Genomic DNA, 18,594 nt, shown 5'->3' with positions numbered 1-18,594 from the left:
AAACATTCTTTATTTTCACTATTTTATAATATATGTAATTGCCTTCAACTATAAATCTAGGTGATTAATAATCTATGCTTTGACTATCTTTGGTTAGAACGTATCGAATTATCCCTATACCACATGCTTTACATATGTTACTGATTTTAATTATTAACGTATCTTTTTAGCATGGTTATTATGTCCATTTTATAGATAAATACTAGAAGCAGGAAAATAAATAACTTACCCAAAGTCCTATAGTTAGTAAGTGAAAATCAGGCAAATGTGTGAACTGATACATGATCTTTTAGATTTAGTTTCATGACCATTATATTTTTAAAATGCAGTGTTCTGATATTATCTGACTCACGTATACACTGTTTTTCAGTGTATAGTCTTTGCTATGACTTCTGGCCAGATGTGGAATCATATCCGTGGACCCCCATATGCTCATAAGAACCCACACAATGGACAAGTGGTAAGTGCATGCCATAAGCATCCAAATTTTGAGCTTTCATCATGTTTATAAAGGAATCAGAAATTATGCTTAGTATTTGGTAAGAAAGGATTTTATTTGTAAGTTTTAAGTTTGTTCTTTCTCTTCTAATACTACCTCCGCTATATGCATACATATATATATATATATACACACAATATATTAATATTTTTAGGGTGAGGAGTGCTGTGCTGTTTAAGAAATTAGTGTACTGGGGCACCTGCGTGGCTCAGGTGGTTAAGCGTCCAACTCTGTGTTTCAGCTCAGGTCGTGACCTCAGGGTTCTGCGAGTTCAGGCCCCACGCTGATCGTGTGGGGCCTGCTTGGCATTCTCTCTGCCTCTCCCCCCACTCACTCTGCTCCTGTCTCTTTCAAAATAAATAAATACACTTCAAAAAATTTTAAAAGAGAAAATTAGTGCTTACCACATCAGGTAGACATGCATAATCTATTTTTCAGCTTTATATCTATATATATATATTGCTATAGTTATAATACGTAATGCCGGCAGAGGAAATAGGGACAGTGTGTAGTCAGTGTTCCATCAGGGGTAAGTTTAATTTTAATGTAGTTCAGAAAAGAGTAATTAAAAGACCATTATGAAGTCTGGTAGTCTTTGTATTAGAATGCTAAGAACTGTTTGCTGTAAAATTAAAAGTGACATTAATGAAGGCAGTAGCAAAGTTAATGTTAGTAACTACTACTCAATTCCCTATTTTGTTGCTTTCCTTTCTTAGGGTATTGTTTTGGAGAGGATTATTCTTTTGGGTTTTTTTGGTGGGGTTTTTTGGTTAATCGGATATATTGTAATAGATCAACTTTGAAAAAATAGATCAACTGTCTTTGAGGCTTAGTATTTATTAAGTTGATGATGATTAACTGTTGAAGAATATAATTTTCTTCTATAACTTTTTCATTTGGAAAACATACAAATTTTGAGAAAATAATGTTATGACAACCCTCTTATACCCATGGCCAAACTATTACTACTCATAACCAATCCTTGGTTCATCTATTCTCTTACTCACTTCTCTTAACCTGCTGTTGGATCCTTTTGAAATAAGTGCTCAATATCATTTCATTTCATACAGAAATACTATAGTGTGTATCCCTAAAAGATGAGGACTTTGAAAATCATGAACATGTTACCACAATCACCTAGAATAATGAATTCTTAATTTCTAAAATTGTGGTTCCAAACAAAATTGCATATGGCAATATAGTTATAAATTCACTGTAAAGATAATAACATAATTTTATGAGATTTATTCTACGCTGCTTACAGTACTTCACATGTGTTGAATATGAAAGCCAACAGTTACTTATTTCTTCCTCCTACATTGTGACTTTCTTGAAACTTCATCGTGCAACTCTATAATACAGGGGTATAATTCACTTTATTCAGTTGTCTGTTCCCTGACTGTCCAGTCAGGTCTTAAGGACTAGTTGCTAAATGCCAGATTAGGTACTACATAATAATCAATTTGATCTCATATTTTTGTGAACATATTCAGATGTCTTCTAAAGATGGCAATGATATGGAATCAGAGTTAGATTCTTTGGATGATCAGCTCCCATAGTCACTTAGACATGGTTTTTGCTACATGTATATGTTTTTGAAATCTGTTACTACTTAGAAGAATAATTGAATGTTTTTAATATTCAAATTGAATTATTTTAAAGAAAAATAATTGGAAATAGTTATCAAGCAAGTCTTTCTGACAGTCCTATTTGAAAGTGTAGTTCTTTCCTCTCTTCCCCAGTGCCCGCACTATCTCCCTTTTCTGGTTTATTTTTCTTCAGAGCACTTAATCATCTAACATCCTGTGTTATCTACTTGTTTTGTATTATTTTTGTTTGTTTGTCTTTTGTCATGACACCAGTAAGATATAAGTACCTGACAGCATGACTGTCGGTTTTTGTGAGTGATATTTTTGTATTACATAAAGAAAGTTCTGACACAAAGATTTGATCTCCATTATGTTCATGATACCTAAACATGTAAATTTAGGAAATCTTCTAAGTTTTTCATTACTGTCTTTTAATATTCTCTTAAAAGAATATTCCTTAGGTTCAAAGCATTAAGCATTGCTTTTTATTATTGTTTGATTGGTTCAAGTATATGGAAAATTAGTCAACATTCTTATGAAATATGTTAACTTCTCTACTCTTCTGAGTTTTTGGCTAGGATCCCTATAAAAAAAATACAGAATTATAAAAGAAAAACACATTTATTAGCATGTATACTGCCTGTATACATGGGTGGTACTCAGGGAAGAATTTGTAAACACTCAGAGGTGACTTAGAACTGCTCAAATACTATCTTTAGTTAAAGAGAGAAAGGAAATATGTGGAAGGGAGGCCACTTTTGTGGAGGTGACCAGGAGAGGTAAGGTATATTGCTCAGGTTTAAGCCACAGGTGCCTTCCTTCCATTCATAAGGGTCTAAAGTTGTCTCCAGAAATTAACCTTTATCCTTCCTGGTAAAGGGGGGTGGAGGGATACCTTCGTAGGTGTATATGCTGCTTTTAGGCAGACGGGGGAGACAGAATGTTTTTCTTGTGTCTGGTTCTTAGTTGCCTTCAGCTCAAAATAATCCTTCAGATGGGGGAGTATGGGGCAAGCTGAGGGCAGAATACCCACTGCCCCGCTGCCAGGTAGAATATGTGTGATAGTCCCCGAAGACTCCTGGCTGCCCAGGAGCCCAGGAAAGAGGTTTAAGTGCTTGCCGTGATAATGTGGGAGACTATAAGGCAAATGGAAAACTAAATTCCCTTACTGCCTGCAGCCCATTGAGAAGTCCCTGAAACTGGCAGTGTGACCTCCTCTAGGAGCTCAGCTTGGGTGATGACACTTTGGTAGGAGCAAAAGAGAGTCTTAGCTTAATATATCCCAACCTTGAGGATCCTGTATGTCTGCTTACTTTATCTCAACTGCCCCAAGCTACATGCTGGCAATCATACTCCAAGCTTACCCCCGACCCTTACCTGTATGCATCTGAAGGGTCTCCTTTCTGAGGTTTCATTAAACGGTGATAAATGGTGTTTCCCTAGAACAGCTAGCCCCTCAAGGTCCTGGAAACCTTGCTTCCAAAATTTCCTAGAGAATTACTCTATCCCTGACCCTCTCCCAACCTGAGGGTATATAATGAGTTACCCATCACAACCCCAGTGCAGCGCTTCCTGCCCATGGGTCTTGTTCCCATGCTTGAATAAAATTACCTTTTGCACCAAGGATATCTTCAAGAATCCTTTCTTGGCTGTCGACTCTGGACCACCCCACTATCACCCCAAAACTTCATTACTTACACCAGTGGCATATTTTGAAGTGTCATGTTGTGCTACCCTTCATTCTTTCTGTAATCTCTACTAATATTTCAACTACTGCTTTTCTAATACATCTGATCTCCTAAGCTCCTAAAATGTTTGTGCTAATAACAGTGATGATGATAGACCTGACCTCTGCTTACTCAGTACAGTACATGTGAGCCACTACACCTCATCGCTGAATATTCTGGGCTACCACATGTATATTCCTGAAACATAACTCGTAATCGTATGTTTGAACCTGACTTGCCAGTATCTCAAGAGCCTCTCCATGTCCTGACCGTTATCATTTTCCTTTTTTATCTGAAAACTCTACTACTTTGCAAAAAAAAAAAAAAAAGAAACACAAGTATTCACATATTTGTACTGTTGCTTGTTTCCTAAATATATGCTTTCTTTTGCTGCTTCCATTCCTGTAACATTCTCTGTATTTATCAAATATCTCCTGATTTACCATCCTGCTGAGATGTATTACTTCTTAATTACCTTGAAGTGTCCCTACTTTCTTTATATATTTATTAACATGTAGTTAGTCCACTTACGTGTCTATACATTTTTGTATAATAATTTTTATTATATATCCTATTTTATTTTTTATTTTATGTTTCAAATTTTTATTTAAATTCCAGTTAATGAACATGTAGTATAGGGGCACCTGGGTGGCTCAGTTGGTTAAGCCTCCAACTTCAGCTCAGGTCATGATCTCATGGCTTGTGGGTTTGAGCCCTGCATCAGGCTCTGTGCTGACAGGTCAGAGCCTGGAGCGTCCTTCGGGTTCTGTGTTTCCTTCTCTCTTTGTTCCTCCCCTGCTTATGTTCTCTCTCTCTCTCAAAAATAAATAAACGTTAAAAAATTAAAGAAACACATACTGTAGTACTAGTTTTAGGACTAAAGTGATTCGTCACTTACATATAATACCTATCATAACAAGTGCCCTCCTTAATGCCCCTCACCCATCTAGCCCATCCCCTCACCTACCTCCTCTACGGCAGCCCTCAGTTGTTCTCTGTAGTGAAGAGTCGATTTTATGGTGTTTTTGCCCCCAGTGTTCAACTGTTTTGTTTCTTAAATTCTACATAGGAGTAAAATCTTACGGTATTTGGGACATCCATCCCATTTTAGTCAAGTCCTTAGACATAACAGAGTTTCTCTTAAGCTATTTTTTATCTTTACAATTGCATTTAGCTTGTTCTCAATAAATGTTTTATTAAATGATTATAAGGATTCATACTGGGAGATTGTGTTTCTTAAATTGGATTATCTTAATTCTCCTTTTAATTTTTTTTCTCACTAGTCAGGAGAATAATAGGATTAACATGTCACTGTTAATTCAGCCTAAATCAGTTACTAACAAGTTATTGTGACATGAACATTTAAAGTTCAGATTAGAGACACATTTTCTTTATTTAGAAAATTATTTATCTTCCACACTTTGGTTTTACTGTTTTTCACATAGAGATGGGCATGGCCCTTAGGAGAAGGTACTCTGATGGATCAGAGGAACACATTAAGAGAAGTTTCTGTATTTTTAAAGGGAAAAGCATTTCCTTCATATGTACATCTTTTAACATGTTTATCTTAATTTTCATCAACTTAATAAAAATTCTAGAAGTGATGAAATTGAAACCATAGCGACAGTATTTAAAAAAAATGGATTTTGTTCCAAACTCTTCATCCTGTATTTTATAAAAATATAAAAGTCTTAGAAATCTTGGAGGTTTTTGCTTCAGAAACGGTTGCATTGTGTATCCTTGGCCAAAAAGCTGTGGATACGGTTGTAGGTTTATGTGAGATACTAATTGTTTAGAATCTAGACCAGGGCCGTTCTAGCATGTGTACGGGGAGGCTGAGTGTTGCCCATTAGTATGTAGCTTTTTTCTTGTTTTGCATTTTAACATATTCCAACAAAATTTCTCTTCCTGCCTTTTTATATGCATAATGTCAACATACAGTGAAACAGGAAATTATGGTTTAAGTTTTGTTTTAATGAATTGATTTACATAATAATGTGTTTTCATATCACCCAAACAAAATAGAAGATTAACTTTGCTTTACAAAATGAAATGTTTACTGGTACAGAACTTCAAATAATGATTGCTCATTAGAATGATAATAGTAAATGTTTTTCTTTATAATAGATGTATTTAAATTTTAAGATATAACTTAAAAAATAGCACTATCCTTCTTTGGTGATTTTTTCATATTTTAACCTGTGTTTCTAAAGAGAAATGACTATGTTGAATTTGTGTTATTATAAAGAGGCTGTTTACCTTTCAGTGGTATGGAATAAAATGACAAAGGAAACATCTTTATACATAAAAGGAATTTAATAATTTGGCATTAATTCTTGACGACTAATGTACATTTATTGTAGAAAGCAATATAAGACAGTCATTTTTATTGTTTTTTTACATTTGTAACAATTTACACTTACATTTTTTTAAAAAGGTCATTTATTTAAAGAGAGACACAGCCAGCATGAGTTGGGGAGGGGCAGAGAGAGAGGGAGACAGAGAATCCTAAGCAGGCTTTGCATTTGCCACATGGAGCCTGATGTGGACCTTGAACTCCAGAAACCATGAGATCATGACCTGAGCCTAAACCCAAGAGTCAGATGCTTAACTGACTGAGCTACCCAGCCACTCTCTCCACTTATATTTTAAAGACTTATTTGTAGGTAACTATTATGCACAAAGATTAGCTGAGTTGTAATTTTTGTTCACTTTTGCTAACTTACTTAACTGTTTACTTTAACTCTATCTTAGATGGTTGGAGGGATTTATGTTAAAATTATTCATGAAGAATTCTTTCAGTGTTATGTTACAGTGAAGTAATTTTGTAAACACTTTTTGATTTCACTATGAAGGTATCTGATTTCTGAACATAGTGGATTTTTTTTCCCCCGCTTTTCTTTGAAGTTGTAATTTCTAAATAGAATTTTGGGTGATGATTAGATCTTTTGTGCCAAATAATAATTACATAATGAGATTGCCTTTTCTCCTGTATAAGTGAGTTTTTAATAGAATTTGGCTTTATAACATTTAGCGTTAAATTTGTTAAGCATAAAAACCACATTAGTTATTAAAAGGTTTAATTTTATTTTTTCCTTCAGACTGACCAATTTTCAAGAAAGGTACTGATTTATTAGATATAGTTCAGTATTATCACTTGATATTTTAAATTTTAAGTGGGGCACCGACCCCGGTTGTTTAGGCGTCTGACTTCTGCTCAGGTCTTGATCTCACACACAGTTCAGGATTTTGAGCCCCATGTCGGGCTTTGAGTTCACAACTCAGAGCCTGGATTCTGCTTTGGATTCTGTGTCTCCTCCTTTCTCTGTTCCTCCCTTGTTTGCACTCTGTCTTTCTTTCTCTCTCTCTCAAAATCAAAACTTAAAAACATTAAAAAAAATTTTTAAGTCATAACACTTTAGTAAATCTACAGGAAATTCAAATGCATAAGAATAAATAGTAAAACAGTGTTGAAAGAGAAGTATAAAGCTGACTAACTTTAGGTCACCAGATTTCAAAACTTACTTTAAAGCTGCATTAAACAAGATGGCATTTTATTCATTGAAGGATAGACAAAAAGACCAGTTTAACAGGATGAGTTTTCACAAACCTGTGCCCACATATATAGCCACAGTGACACTATAATACTTGCGTGGAACCATCAACATATGAAAAAAATTTCACCCTTATTATTACTTACTATGTGAAAGCTAAAACACAATAAGGTGCTATACCACATTTACCATAATGATTAAAATCAATAACACTGATACCATGAAGAGTTTAAAGTAACTAGAATATGAATTGGTTCAAGCAATTTAAAAGCTGACAGCATGTAGTAAAACTGATCTTACTCATACCCATGATCCTGAAATTTCCTTTCAGAAGTGTATAAGAGAGATGCATGTAAATGATTGCCGAATACAATGTACAAAAATGCTAATAGTATTATTCTTAATAGCCCCAGAGTGGCAACAACCTAAATGTCGATTAATAGAACGATTAAATAAATCGTAGTACAAACAGTAGAATATAAGTAACTACTTTTTACTTACCACAAAAGGAACTAATCTCAAAAATAAAATGTTAAGTGAAAGAAGTCTGGCGCAAAAATTTGACGGCAAACCCAGGCAGAACTTCTCTGTGTGTTAAATGTCAGAAAAGTAGTCCCTTTGAGCTGTGTGAGTTGTAGCTGGAATGGGACATGAGACAGCTTCTAGAGATCTTCTCTCTTCATTTGGGTTGATAGGTTCACACGTGCTGTCCTGTCCGTTTGTGAAATTCATCTAATTGTAAACTTATGAAACATAAACTTTTCTGTGCACTTGCTATACTTCTACAAGCATTCTTCTGTACTCTGCAAACTGTAAGACAGTGACACAAGAAATTGAAGATAAATACAAATAAATGGCAAGATACACCATGATCATGAGTAGGAAGAATTAATGTTAAGACGTCTGTACTACCCAACGCAGTCTGTAGCTTCAGTACAACCCTATCAAAACCCAAAGGGCATATTTCACAGAAGTAGAACAAAGAAAAATATAAAATTCGAATGGAACCACAAAAGATACGGAATAACCAAAGCAATCTTGAGAAAGAAAAACAAAGCTGGAGGTATCAGGCTTCCTGATTTCAAACTATATTATAGACATATGGTCATCAAAACAGTGTAGATTAGCACAAAAACACATAGGTCAATGGAGCAGATTAGAGAGTCTAAAAATAAACCCATGTTTATATAGTCAGTCTTTGACAAAGGAAGCAAGAATATACAGTCAGGCAAAGATGGTCTCCTCATGGCGTTGGGAAAACTGGACAGCTGCAGAAGGATGAAATGGACCACTTTCTTAAACCATACAAAAAATAACTCAAAAGGGATCAAAGATGCCAATACAGCTTTGGAAAATAAAATTCTTTAAAGGTAACAGTATTGGGCATTGGTCTGAGCAATATTTTTTTAGATCTGTTTCTTCATGTAAGAGCAAAAAAGATAAAAATCAACAAATGGGACTACATCAAGCAAAAAGCTTTTACACAGCAAAGAAAATCATCACCAGGTGAAATTACAACTACTGAATGGGAGAAGACATTTACACATGATATATTTAATAAGAGGTTATATAGAAAATATATCGAAAACTCATACAATTTAATAATGAGCATCAGACCTGAATAGACACTTCTATAAAGAAGACATAGAGATGACCAACATGTATATGAAAAGATGCTCACTTATTACCATAGGAATGCAAATCAAAACCACAAAGAGATATCACCTCATACCTGCGAGAATGGATGGTCCCAAAATACAGAAAATAGTGCTAGCAGGGGCAAAGGGAACCCTCATGCACACTTGATGGGAACGCAAAATGATGACACCAGTGTGGAAGGAAGTATGTTTTTCAAAAACTAAAAAATAGAACTATTGTGATCCAGCAGTTGTACTTCTGGGTGTTTATCCGAAAAAAATGAAAACACTAATTTGAAAAGACGTATGCACCTTGTGTTTATTGCAGCATTATTTACAATAGTCAAGATACAGACTCAGTCTAAGTGTTCACTGTTAGGTGAATGGCTAAAGAAGTTGTGGTGGAAGTGTACACACACAGTGGAATATGAGCTATAAAAATACGGAAATCTTGTCATTTGTGGCAACATGGGTGAACCTTGAGGGTATTACGCTAAGTGAAGTATGTCAGAGACAAAAGGCAAATACCGTATGGAATCTACAAAACAAACAAAGCAGAATCATGGGGGATGGTTGCCAGAGGGGAGAAGAGTGGGGTTGGGAGATGGGTGGAATAGGGGAAGAGCACTAAAAGGTACCGACTGCCAATTATAAAATAAGGGTAATGCAATGTGTAGCATAGGAAATATAGTTAATAATACTTTATCAATTTTTTATGGACAGATTGTAACTAGTTATTACGATATTCATTTCATCATGTTAATGGGGAATCACTATGTTGTACACCGGAAACTGATGTAATATTATCATTCAACTGCACTTGAATAAAGAAAACTGCTTTAAATGCATGCTTAAAACAATACATGCTTTGAATGCTAATAATTCTGAGTTTAACTCTACCACACACTTTTTGTAGATAGTTTGTCTAATAGTAAAAGTTACCTACTAGGCTGTTGTCAAAGGTTAAATGAGATAGTTGTTAGTATTCTCTAGAACCTTTTCCTCATCACATGTTTGGTAAACCCTGCATCTAATATCCATGTAGAATTTTATGGTACACATTCATTGATTAAAAAAAAAACCACTTAATTTTGTTTAACTCAGTGCCTTTTCAACTTAATTTTGCCTTCATCTTACATAGTTACTAGACACATGCCAGGAAATGCTGGTATATAATATATAAAGTACTTTGATGCACATTATCTTACGGATGTTGAGTAACAATACTGTGCGGTCAGAGAATAGGTTTTTTACAAGTTTTTTTGGTATAGCCAGAATTAGAATGGTGGGTCTTGTAACATGATAAAGAGTCATTCATGGACTAAGTTGAATGTAATTGGAATAAATTATTTTTAAATATATGTGTCTAAATTGTTAGTAACAGTGGTTAATGTTTGAATCTTCATGATAAAATCCATTTTAAAATTTTGCCTGAAATGCTAAGAAATCTGAGTCCCTGATCAATCTTAATCAGAGATGATGCCTTCTATTTTCTGCATAAAGACTGCTTAATTAAATATGGGGTAAAGGTCATAAGACATCTGTAATCTTGGCAAACATAATCCTTTTAACTATGACCAGGGCTTAACTATGACCCTAGGGGCTTAAGATATGCGAGGCTGTGTGTAGTCCAAACATTTATCATTGGCTTCCTTGCTGTTTTTCTCTACCATCTGATTCGTCCAATTATTTTTTGAAATAGATACTTTGCCTTCTTGTATTTCAGCTTTTGCTTTTAAAATTTACTCTTTGATCATAAAATTAAGAAGTGGTCATTATGGAAATTTAGAAAATTATAAAATATATGTATCAATAAATGGAATCACCTTATAGTTTCTTATTAAGGGGAAAGAATATATTATGTAGTTAAGCAACGTGCTATCTCTTGGTAATAGGTAAAAGAGAATGTTCTTGACTTAAATGACAAATACAAAATGCAGAACATTAAAGACCAGGCTAGTTATTCAAAATATGAGCAGAGCGCTTAAACGGCCACTGAAAATTGAATGGCTTTTTCTTGCATCGAGTAAATTGCTTCTTCGTATACACAGTCAAACTCAGGGAATGAGTCTGTATATATTCTCAAGATGAGGCTATAAAAAGATGATAGTGAAACAAAAGAGAAATATTCAGGGTTAAGATGATCGCCTGATACACTTCTTCCTTCCTTCTGGTTACGACACTGGTAGAGAGTAAGCAGAATGCAAAACTTGGATCAGAATAACAATGCAAAGCAAGGGATCCCTAATGCCAAATGGAAGTTCCAGAGAACTTCCGTTAACATCCAGGTCTATTGAAGCAGACATTGGAGCACAGTTTTTTTTGTGCTTAAGAACTTCATCAAAGTTCATTGCATGTTTTCACTAATATGCTTTCATGTATTTTACTTACCCTTAGAAATACTGTTTCACTTCACATGCCATCTTTCTTTTATCTTACCAGGGTGCTTTGTGTTTTATTTCATCGTATCATGTCTCTATTGGGATACTAGTGGGGAAAAAAGTTGTTAGCAGATTCACATGAAAAGCCATGATTATTTATGTATAACACCATTAAGTAATGTTTCAGAAGCATAAACTTCACACCTAGTATTATTTCTCCTATAAATTTGGATAATTTGATAATTCTCTTGATAAATTTGGAACCCTATACCACTAGTTGAGTGTTAACAGAACTTTTCCTGATTTGTAAACTTTCAAGATAGGTATAAATGATTTTGGTTCCAATGCTACATTAAACTTGACTGCCCTTATAGTTTTCTTTCTTTCTTTCCTTCCTTTTCACTTTCTGTCTTTAAGTTACTTAACATACAGTGCAGTATTGATTTCAGGAGTAGAATTCATTGATTCATCACTTACATACAAAACCCAGGGCTCTTTCCAACAAGCGCTGTCCTCAGTCCCCATCACCCGTCTCAGCCATCTTCTACCCATCCTCCCTCGTCAACCTGCAGTTTGTTCTTTATCAAGAGTCCCTGGTGGTTTGTTTCCCTCTCTTCTCTTTCCCCCTACCCCTTCCCATATGTTTATCTGCTTTATTTCTTACATCCCACCTATGCGTGAAATCATGTGGTATTTGTCTTTCACTCATTGAGTTATTTCACTTAGCATAATGCATTCTAGCTCCAACCACATCATTGCAAATGGCAAGATTTTATTATTTTTGATGGCTGAGTATTACTCCATCTTATATATTTATACACACACATACATATTTATATATATACACACATATACACACACCACCTCTTCTTTATCTATTGATCAGTCAGTAGACATTTGGACTCCCTCCATAGTTTGGCTGTTGTTGATAATGCTGCTATAAACATTGAGGTACGTGTCCCCCTTCAATTCTGTATTTTTGTATCTTTTGAGTAAATACCTAATAGTGCATATGCTAGATCATAGGATAGTTCTGTTTTTAGTGTTTTGAAGACCCTCCACACTGGTCTCCAGACTGGCTGCACCACCAGTTTTGGTTTCCCTTGATCTGCATCCTCCCCAACACCTGTTGCTTCTTGTGTTAGTTTTAGCCATTTTGAGAAGTGTGAGGTGGAATCTCATCATGGTTTTGATTTGTATTTACCTGATGATGACTGATGTTGAGTGTTTTTTCATGTGTTTGTTAGCCATCAGGTTGTCTTCTTTGGAAAATTATCTATTCATGTCTTCTGCCCATTTCTTAACTGGGTTGTTTTGTTTGGGGAACATGTGGAGTCTGATAAGCTCTTTATAGATATTGGATGCTAACTCTTTATGAGATATGTTGTTTGTATATTTTAATAAACCTGTTAGTTGCTTATATTGAGGACATCCATGCTTTCAAAACCAAATCCATACTTATTAACCAATAAGCAAAATGGAGAAAAATAATTATTTTCTACTTATCAAAACAATATAAACAATATAAGAATGTCATGAAGATATATCACAAATATAAAAAAATAATATGTAGGGGCGCCTGGGTGGCTCAATCGGTTGAGCATCTGACTTCAATTTAGGTCATTATCTCACGGTTTGTAGGTTCAAGCCCCATGTTGGGCTCTGTGCTGACAGCTAGCTCAGAGCCTGGAGCCTGTTTTCAGAATCTGTGTCTCCCTCTCTCTCTGACCCTCCCCTGCTCACGCTGTCTGTCTGTCTGTCTTTTTCTCTTTCTCTCTCTCTCTCTCTCTCGACCTCTCTCTCGTCTCTCAAAAGTAAATAGAAACATTAAAAAAATTATTTGTATGTAAAATGAGGGAAAGGCACAGGGGAAATCGCCTACATATCAAAATGTAATGTCAGATACTGTAATCACCTAACAGCAAATTTTTGAGATATAATAGTTCCAAACAAGTTAGGTGCCGTAGAGATGATGACAATAATAATTCAGACATTTCCTCCTTTATGAGGCTTGAGATAGTTTGTGTGAGTTGAACAGCTGTAGGATTCCTTATGAACAACAGAAATTGATAGAGTTCTTTCTATATGTGCAATCTTACACGCTTTTTGTACTATTAATTTTTTTAAAAAGCCTTTACCATTTTGGGTCCCTTATAGTTTTGAGTGGATGAGAATAAATTGTAAGTATTAGTTTGCATATTCACTTAAATGGAACCAAAGGAGATCTGTGTTCCAAAGAGGACAGTGGTCTGATGTCATGTCCTTTAACTGGAAGAGGATTCCTGAAGACTCATAGTTTACATTTTGAACCTGAAACTGTAACTTAAGATTTAATAAGTCAATAATTGGCACAAAAATTTCAGTTATATAGTGAGTGACAACTCACTTCATAGTGTTCCCTTTTGTTGAAAAATAAACTACAGTTTTCATTCTTTTAGTGAAAAGAAACTAATGTTACCTAACTTGCAGAGCTTTTGACAGACTCTTGTGAGATGTGATGTTGGACACAATAATTTCATTTCTTGGCAGAAATAAAATGTTCTTTTCACAGTAATTGCTTCTTAGAGAATTAAAACATTTTTGCATTATTAACACAGCAGCTCTGCTAGTACATCTGTTATAAAATTAATTTCAGTAATGGAGTTTCAATTTTTTTTTAATAAAGTTATACTCCTGGATAAAATAAGAGAGTATACATTATAGTAGAAGCAAACAATAATTTAAAATTGTCTTAAAACATTTTATGGTATATATCAGTTCTATATTTTATTACACAATTTGGGGTAAGTCCAAATTAAATACCCTTGAAACAAGTCCAGAATCTTTTAAATATATTAAACTTTAGTGGGTGAAAGTAATAAACAATCACCTGTACAGGTAAACTATTAAGTAGACTACATATATATAGTTTTACAGCAAGAAATACTTTCATAATAATCTCTATACTCTAATAGTCAATGAACTCCTAGTTAGGGAGTAGAAAAAAAATAAAGCACTAACTTTTTGATGGTTAACCTGAAAACAAGCAAAAACGAAACCAAAACAAAAACTTTTGACATTTTATAAACAGCTGGGAAACATAGGCAGCATTAGTAACCTAACTACAGAAAAAAATGTACATAAATCCATTAGGTTTGGTCATTCTGAGTGTGTATTTTTTGGTTTGTTCATTCAAGTATATACAGTCGTATAAAGAGTATTATAAAGGTGAGTAACATTTTGAGTCTGTACTCAAGGTACTTTAATTTCATTAGTGGACATGGTTATTCAGAAATATAAAGGAATTCAAAGGAATAAATAAGACAAATACCTATCATGGCCATTCTAAATAGAAGAATTTTATAGGCATCCAAAGACATAAAGAAGCAACTTCATCAAACAGTGACCCTTGAACCAGGAGCGAGAAAGAGGTTTTTACAGGTATGGAGAAAGTAAGACCATCATTCCAAAATAAAACATATTCTCTGTTCGTCATAAACCAGAATAAACAGGAAAAAATATGACTCATTTCTTTACCTACATGCTATTCTTACATGCTTTAGGCTATTTTAATTCTTAGCTAAAATGACACCACAAGTTTAATAACATTTAGGGAGAAGGAGGAAGTAGGTGAGAAACCTATTGTTATTTTTAACTATTCACATGACTCATCCAAAATGATGAAATTTTGCCAATGCATATCTATCGTTTCTTTCCTTTAGAGTTATTAATTATTCTGGGCTTTAGAACTTATTTGTGAACTAAAGCATAATTTAACAACATGATCAAATACTACTATGACCTTTTATTTTAATCAAAAGTGACCCAGTATCTTTTGATTCTTGGTTTTGATAAGTATTTGTCACATATGTGACTGGTAGTATTTAAGACTTTACAAAAAAAAAAGCTTCCTTAATATAAAAACATTAAAACATATTTTACTAAACCTAATACTTAAATTTTGAGTTTTTCATAGCTCCTAATCTTTCCATCTAAAGGTAATATATTATCCTAAAGTCACTTTTGAATGTAAATTTCTTCCCGGTTTATGAAAAGTTCATTGTTTTTAAATCACTGATTGGCTTTTTAGAGAATCAAAATATAGTGATGTTTAAAATTTTTGTGTTAAATAAGAATTACTCTCTTATTGACATTTACATGGTCTTATTTCAAAGCTGTAAAGATAAAATTTTAAAATGCTTTTTTAAAACTAGAATGTGTATGTACAATAAGAATTATGTTTATCATAACTGACTCAGTTTTATTGGTAGGATGAGAATAACTTCCTTGGGTTTTAAAGACCACATTACTCTTTTCAGTGCACTAAATAATTTCCCAAATTAGAAAAAATTTAAACACTGTGAATCAGTTAGAAAGTAATATATCCTTTTCTCTGTGAAAGGGATCGTCTTCTGTTTTGTTTTTTTCTCCTCTGATACTTATTTATTCTGGATTCTCAGAATATTTACCTGTATTATATTAGTTAGTGTGACATAAGCACATTTTACAGTTTTTTAATCTTTTGTATATGTGCTTTCAAGGTTTTAATTACAAACCAACCTTGGAAGGGAAAACTTTTGTTTTAAATAAAGATTTTTGAGAGGCTGAATATATAGTTTGAGTTCCTTTTGGTAAAGAAAGGTTTATTCCTCCATTTAACTTTCATTTAATATCTTATCATATGTGAAATGCTTTGATGAGAGGTAAGGATACAAGTCACAAGGTCCCTCATAATTGCTAGGATTGTAAGTGGCAACAGTTGAAAGCAGGTGTGGGGGCAGTTTGGGTTAGTTCCACAAGTTGGTAATCAAGGTCACTCAGAGTTTAGGATGAAGAGTGTATATTATGATGATGAAGGCACACAGCAACAGGACCAGATGGTAGAGATAAAGGCATGAAGTTTTACTAAAGTCCAACCAGACACACACAAAAAAATAAAACTCAAAAGGAGTAAGAAGATTTAAGCAAAGCTTGCAAGAAATAAGATGCAGGGCCATACCAACAACGTGACCATGGTACTGAAGCAAAATTATAAAAGAATTCTATACTCTGTTACCTTACTAACTGAGACTTGAGGCAAACCCGTATGATACTACATTTCTCCACTAGTCTATGAGCTCCACAATACATTGGCCAACGTAGTACCTAGCATTTAGTGGTCTCCCAAGAAGTATTTACTGGATGGAAAAATAAAAACATGAGTAAGTGAAAGGGCAGAATCCCCATCCCAAACTCTATTGTAAGGTTTCTGCATATCTTCAATGTATCAATTATGATTAAGTATTTGGTTAAAAATTTTAGTTGTATGTTGACATGGTCTCTGGTACAGGTAGGAAGGTTACAGTGAAACTACTCAAAACCCCTGTAAATATTTCCATTCAAGATCATTATATTTTGTTTAAATAAGTCTATACAGTTTCTAACTTATGACTAAAATATGTCCCTCAAAAAGCTAACGTATGCAAAATCCCTGAGGCGTAAGAGTGTATAGGAATTGGAGAAAATGTAAGTAAGACAATATGGCTGCCTGAGATACAGAAAAAGTACTTCCTTTAAAAAAATTTTTTTTTGTTATTGTTCATTTACTTTTGAGAGAGATAGGACAGTGTACAAGCAGGGGAGGGAGTGGGAGGGAGGGAGACAGAATCTGAAGCAGGCTTTAGGCTCTGAGCTGTCACCAAAGAGCCCTATGCAGGGCTCAGACCCATGAACGTTGAGATCATGACCTGAGCTGGAGATGGACCTTTAATTGGTGGAGCCACCCGGGTGCCCCCAAAAAGTGTTTCATTGGTGATAAATTTTAGATGAAACAGCATGCCATTTTTGCAGTACAATGCTTTTGCATGTACACAGAGCACACAGCTCTTAGTTCCAGTCACAATTGAACTAACTTCAATGCAGCGAAATATTTTGGATTTTATATGGTAAAATCATAGTCCTCAGGCAGCAGCTAAGAGTCAAATCTTGGGAAATTACAAAAAAAACACTATATTAATATATGTTGGGAGTTATAATAAGTTCTTATTTCACCAAATGCGTTTTACTGAAGATGATTTTTTTTAACAAAATTTCTTTGTGCCTCATGTAACCATGCAGTTATATAGTTTCCCTGTAGCTACACAGTAATAATGGCTTTCGTGAGGGCTTTCATGCTGTGAAGTGAACCATTAGCTTGTGCTATTACAGAGCATCTTAATGGTGACAAACAAACAAACTTGGAAATCAGCACAGCATCATACTGAGTGTGCTGTTAATTTTCTTTACACTCTGTATTCACTTAAATTTAAGTTCAATGCAGTGAAACTTATAACATTTTTAGGTTTTGTAGACATGTTTTATTCCACAATCAACATACGAAAATATGAACAGTAACAAACATTACAAATGATTACTTTTTACTTTTTAAATATTTTTAATGTTTATTTATTTTGAGAGAGTAAGAATGAGCATGAGCGAGGGAGGGGCAGAGAGAGAAAGGGAGAGAGAGAGAATACCAAGCAGGTTCCATGCAGTACGTGCAGAGCCCACTGCAGGGATTGATTGAGAAAATGTGAGATCATGACCTGAGCCAAGATCAAGAGTTGGAGGCTTAACTAACTAAGCCACCCAGGCACCCGCCAATGTTTAATTTAAAAAAAAAGAAAAGAAAAGAAAATCAAAACTAATAGCTAAATGAAGACCCAACAGCATACCCCATAGTCTTTAATTAAGCTGTCTCATCCCGTTAGCTGAGTCTAGTTAGACTGTTGGAACTGTTAAAGGTAGAGTCAGAAGTTCAGAGCTAACTAACAGACCAATTGTATACAGATGCTACTGATGACCACAAACTATGTGCCATTCTCACCAGGGTTTCCTAAGTGTATATTGTTGACTTTAAAGTGAAAACGCAGTAGGAATGGATGCATAGCTCAGAGGATGGCGTGCGTACTACTGGAATATACAGTTCAAAACAAAGACCCTGATGAGAGAAAATCAGTAACAAATCTTCTGTAAAACAACAAATGATCTGTCAATCTATATAAGAATTGCTAAAACTTATAATAAAGATCATGATCTCACAGTTCATGAGATCAAGCATGGCGTCGGGCTCCATGCTGACAGCAAGGAGTAGTCTGAGATTCTCTCTCTCCCTCACACACTGCTGCTCCCCTGCTCACACTCCCTGCCCCCCATCGAGAACACATTAACTTAAAAAAAATCATAAAAGAAAATGGAAGCACAATGTATC

The 18,594-nt window shown here is 34.5% G+C and overlaps 1 protein-coding gene across 6 annotated transcripts in view; it reads left to right on the top strand.

The window, feature by feature from the left end:
- TUSC3 (tumor suppressor candidate 3) overlaps positions 1–18,594 on the top strand; it is a 241,272-nt gene that overhangs the window by 149,052 nt on the left and 73,626 nt on the right. For 5 of the 6 annotated variants that reach the window (XM_029935211.1, XM_029935205.1, XM_029935244.1 and 2 more), the window contains exon 6: positions 371–460. The exons of the other annotated variant lie outside the window; for it this stretch is intronic. In XM_029935211.1, coding sequence (XP_029791071.1) covers positions 371–460 — 90 coding nt within the window. The remainder of the gene's footprint in view (positions 1–370; positions 461–18,594) is intronic. 6 annotated transcript variants of the gene reach the window in all.

The sequence above is a fragment of the Suricata suricatta genome, chromosome 1 (assembly GCF_006229205.1).
Source record: "Suricata suricatta isolate VVHF042 chromosome 1, meerkat_22Aug2017_6uvM2_HiC, whole genome shotgun sequence".
Taxonomy (NCBI): Eukaryota; Metazoa; Chordata; class Mammalia; order Carnivora; family Herpestidae; genus Suricata; species Suricata suricatta.
Note: the sequence above shows the minus strand (reverse complement) of the source record. Positions and strands in the feature narration are given on the sequence as shown.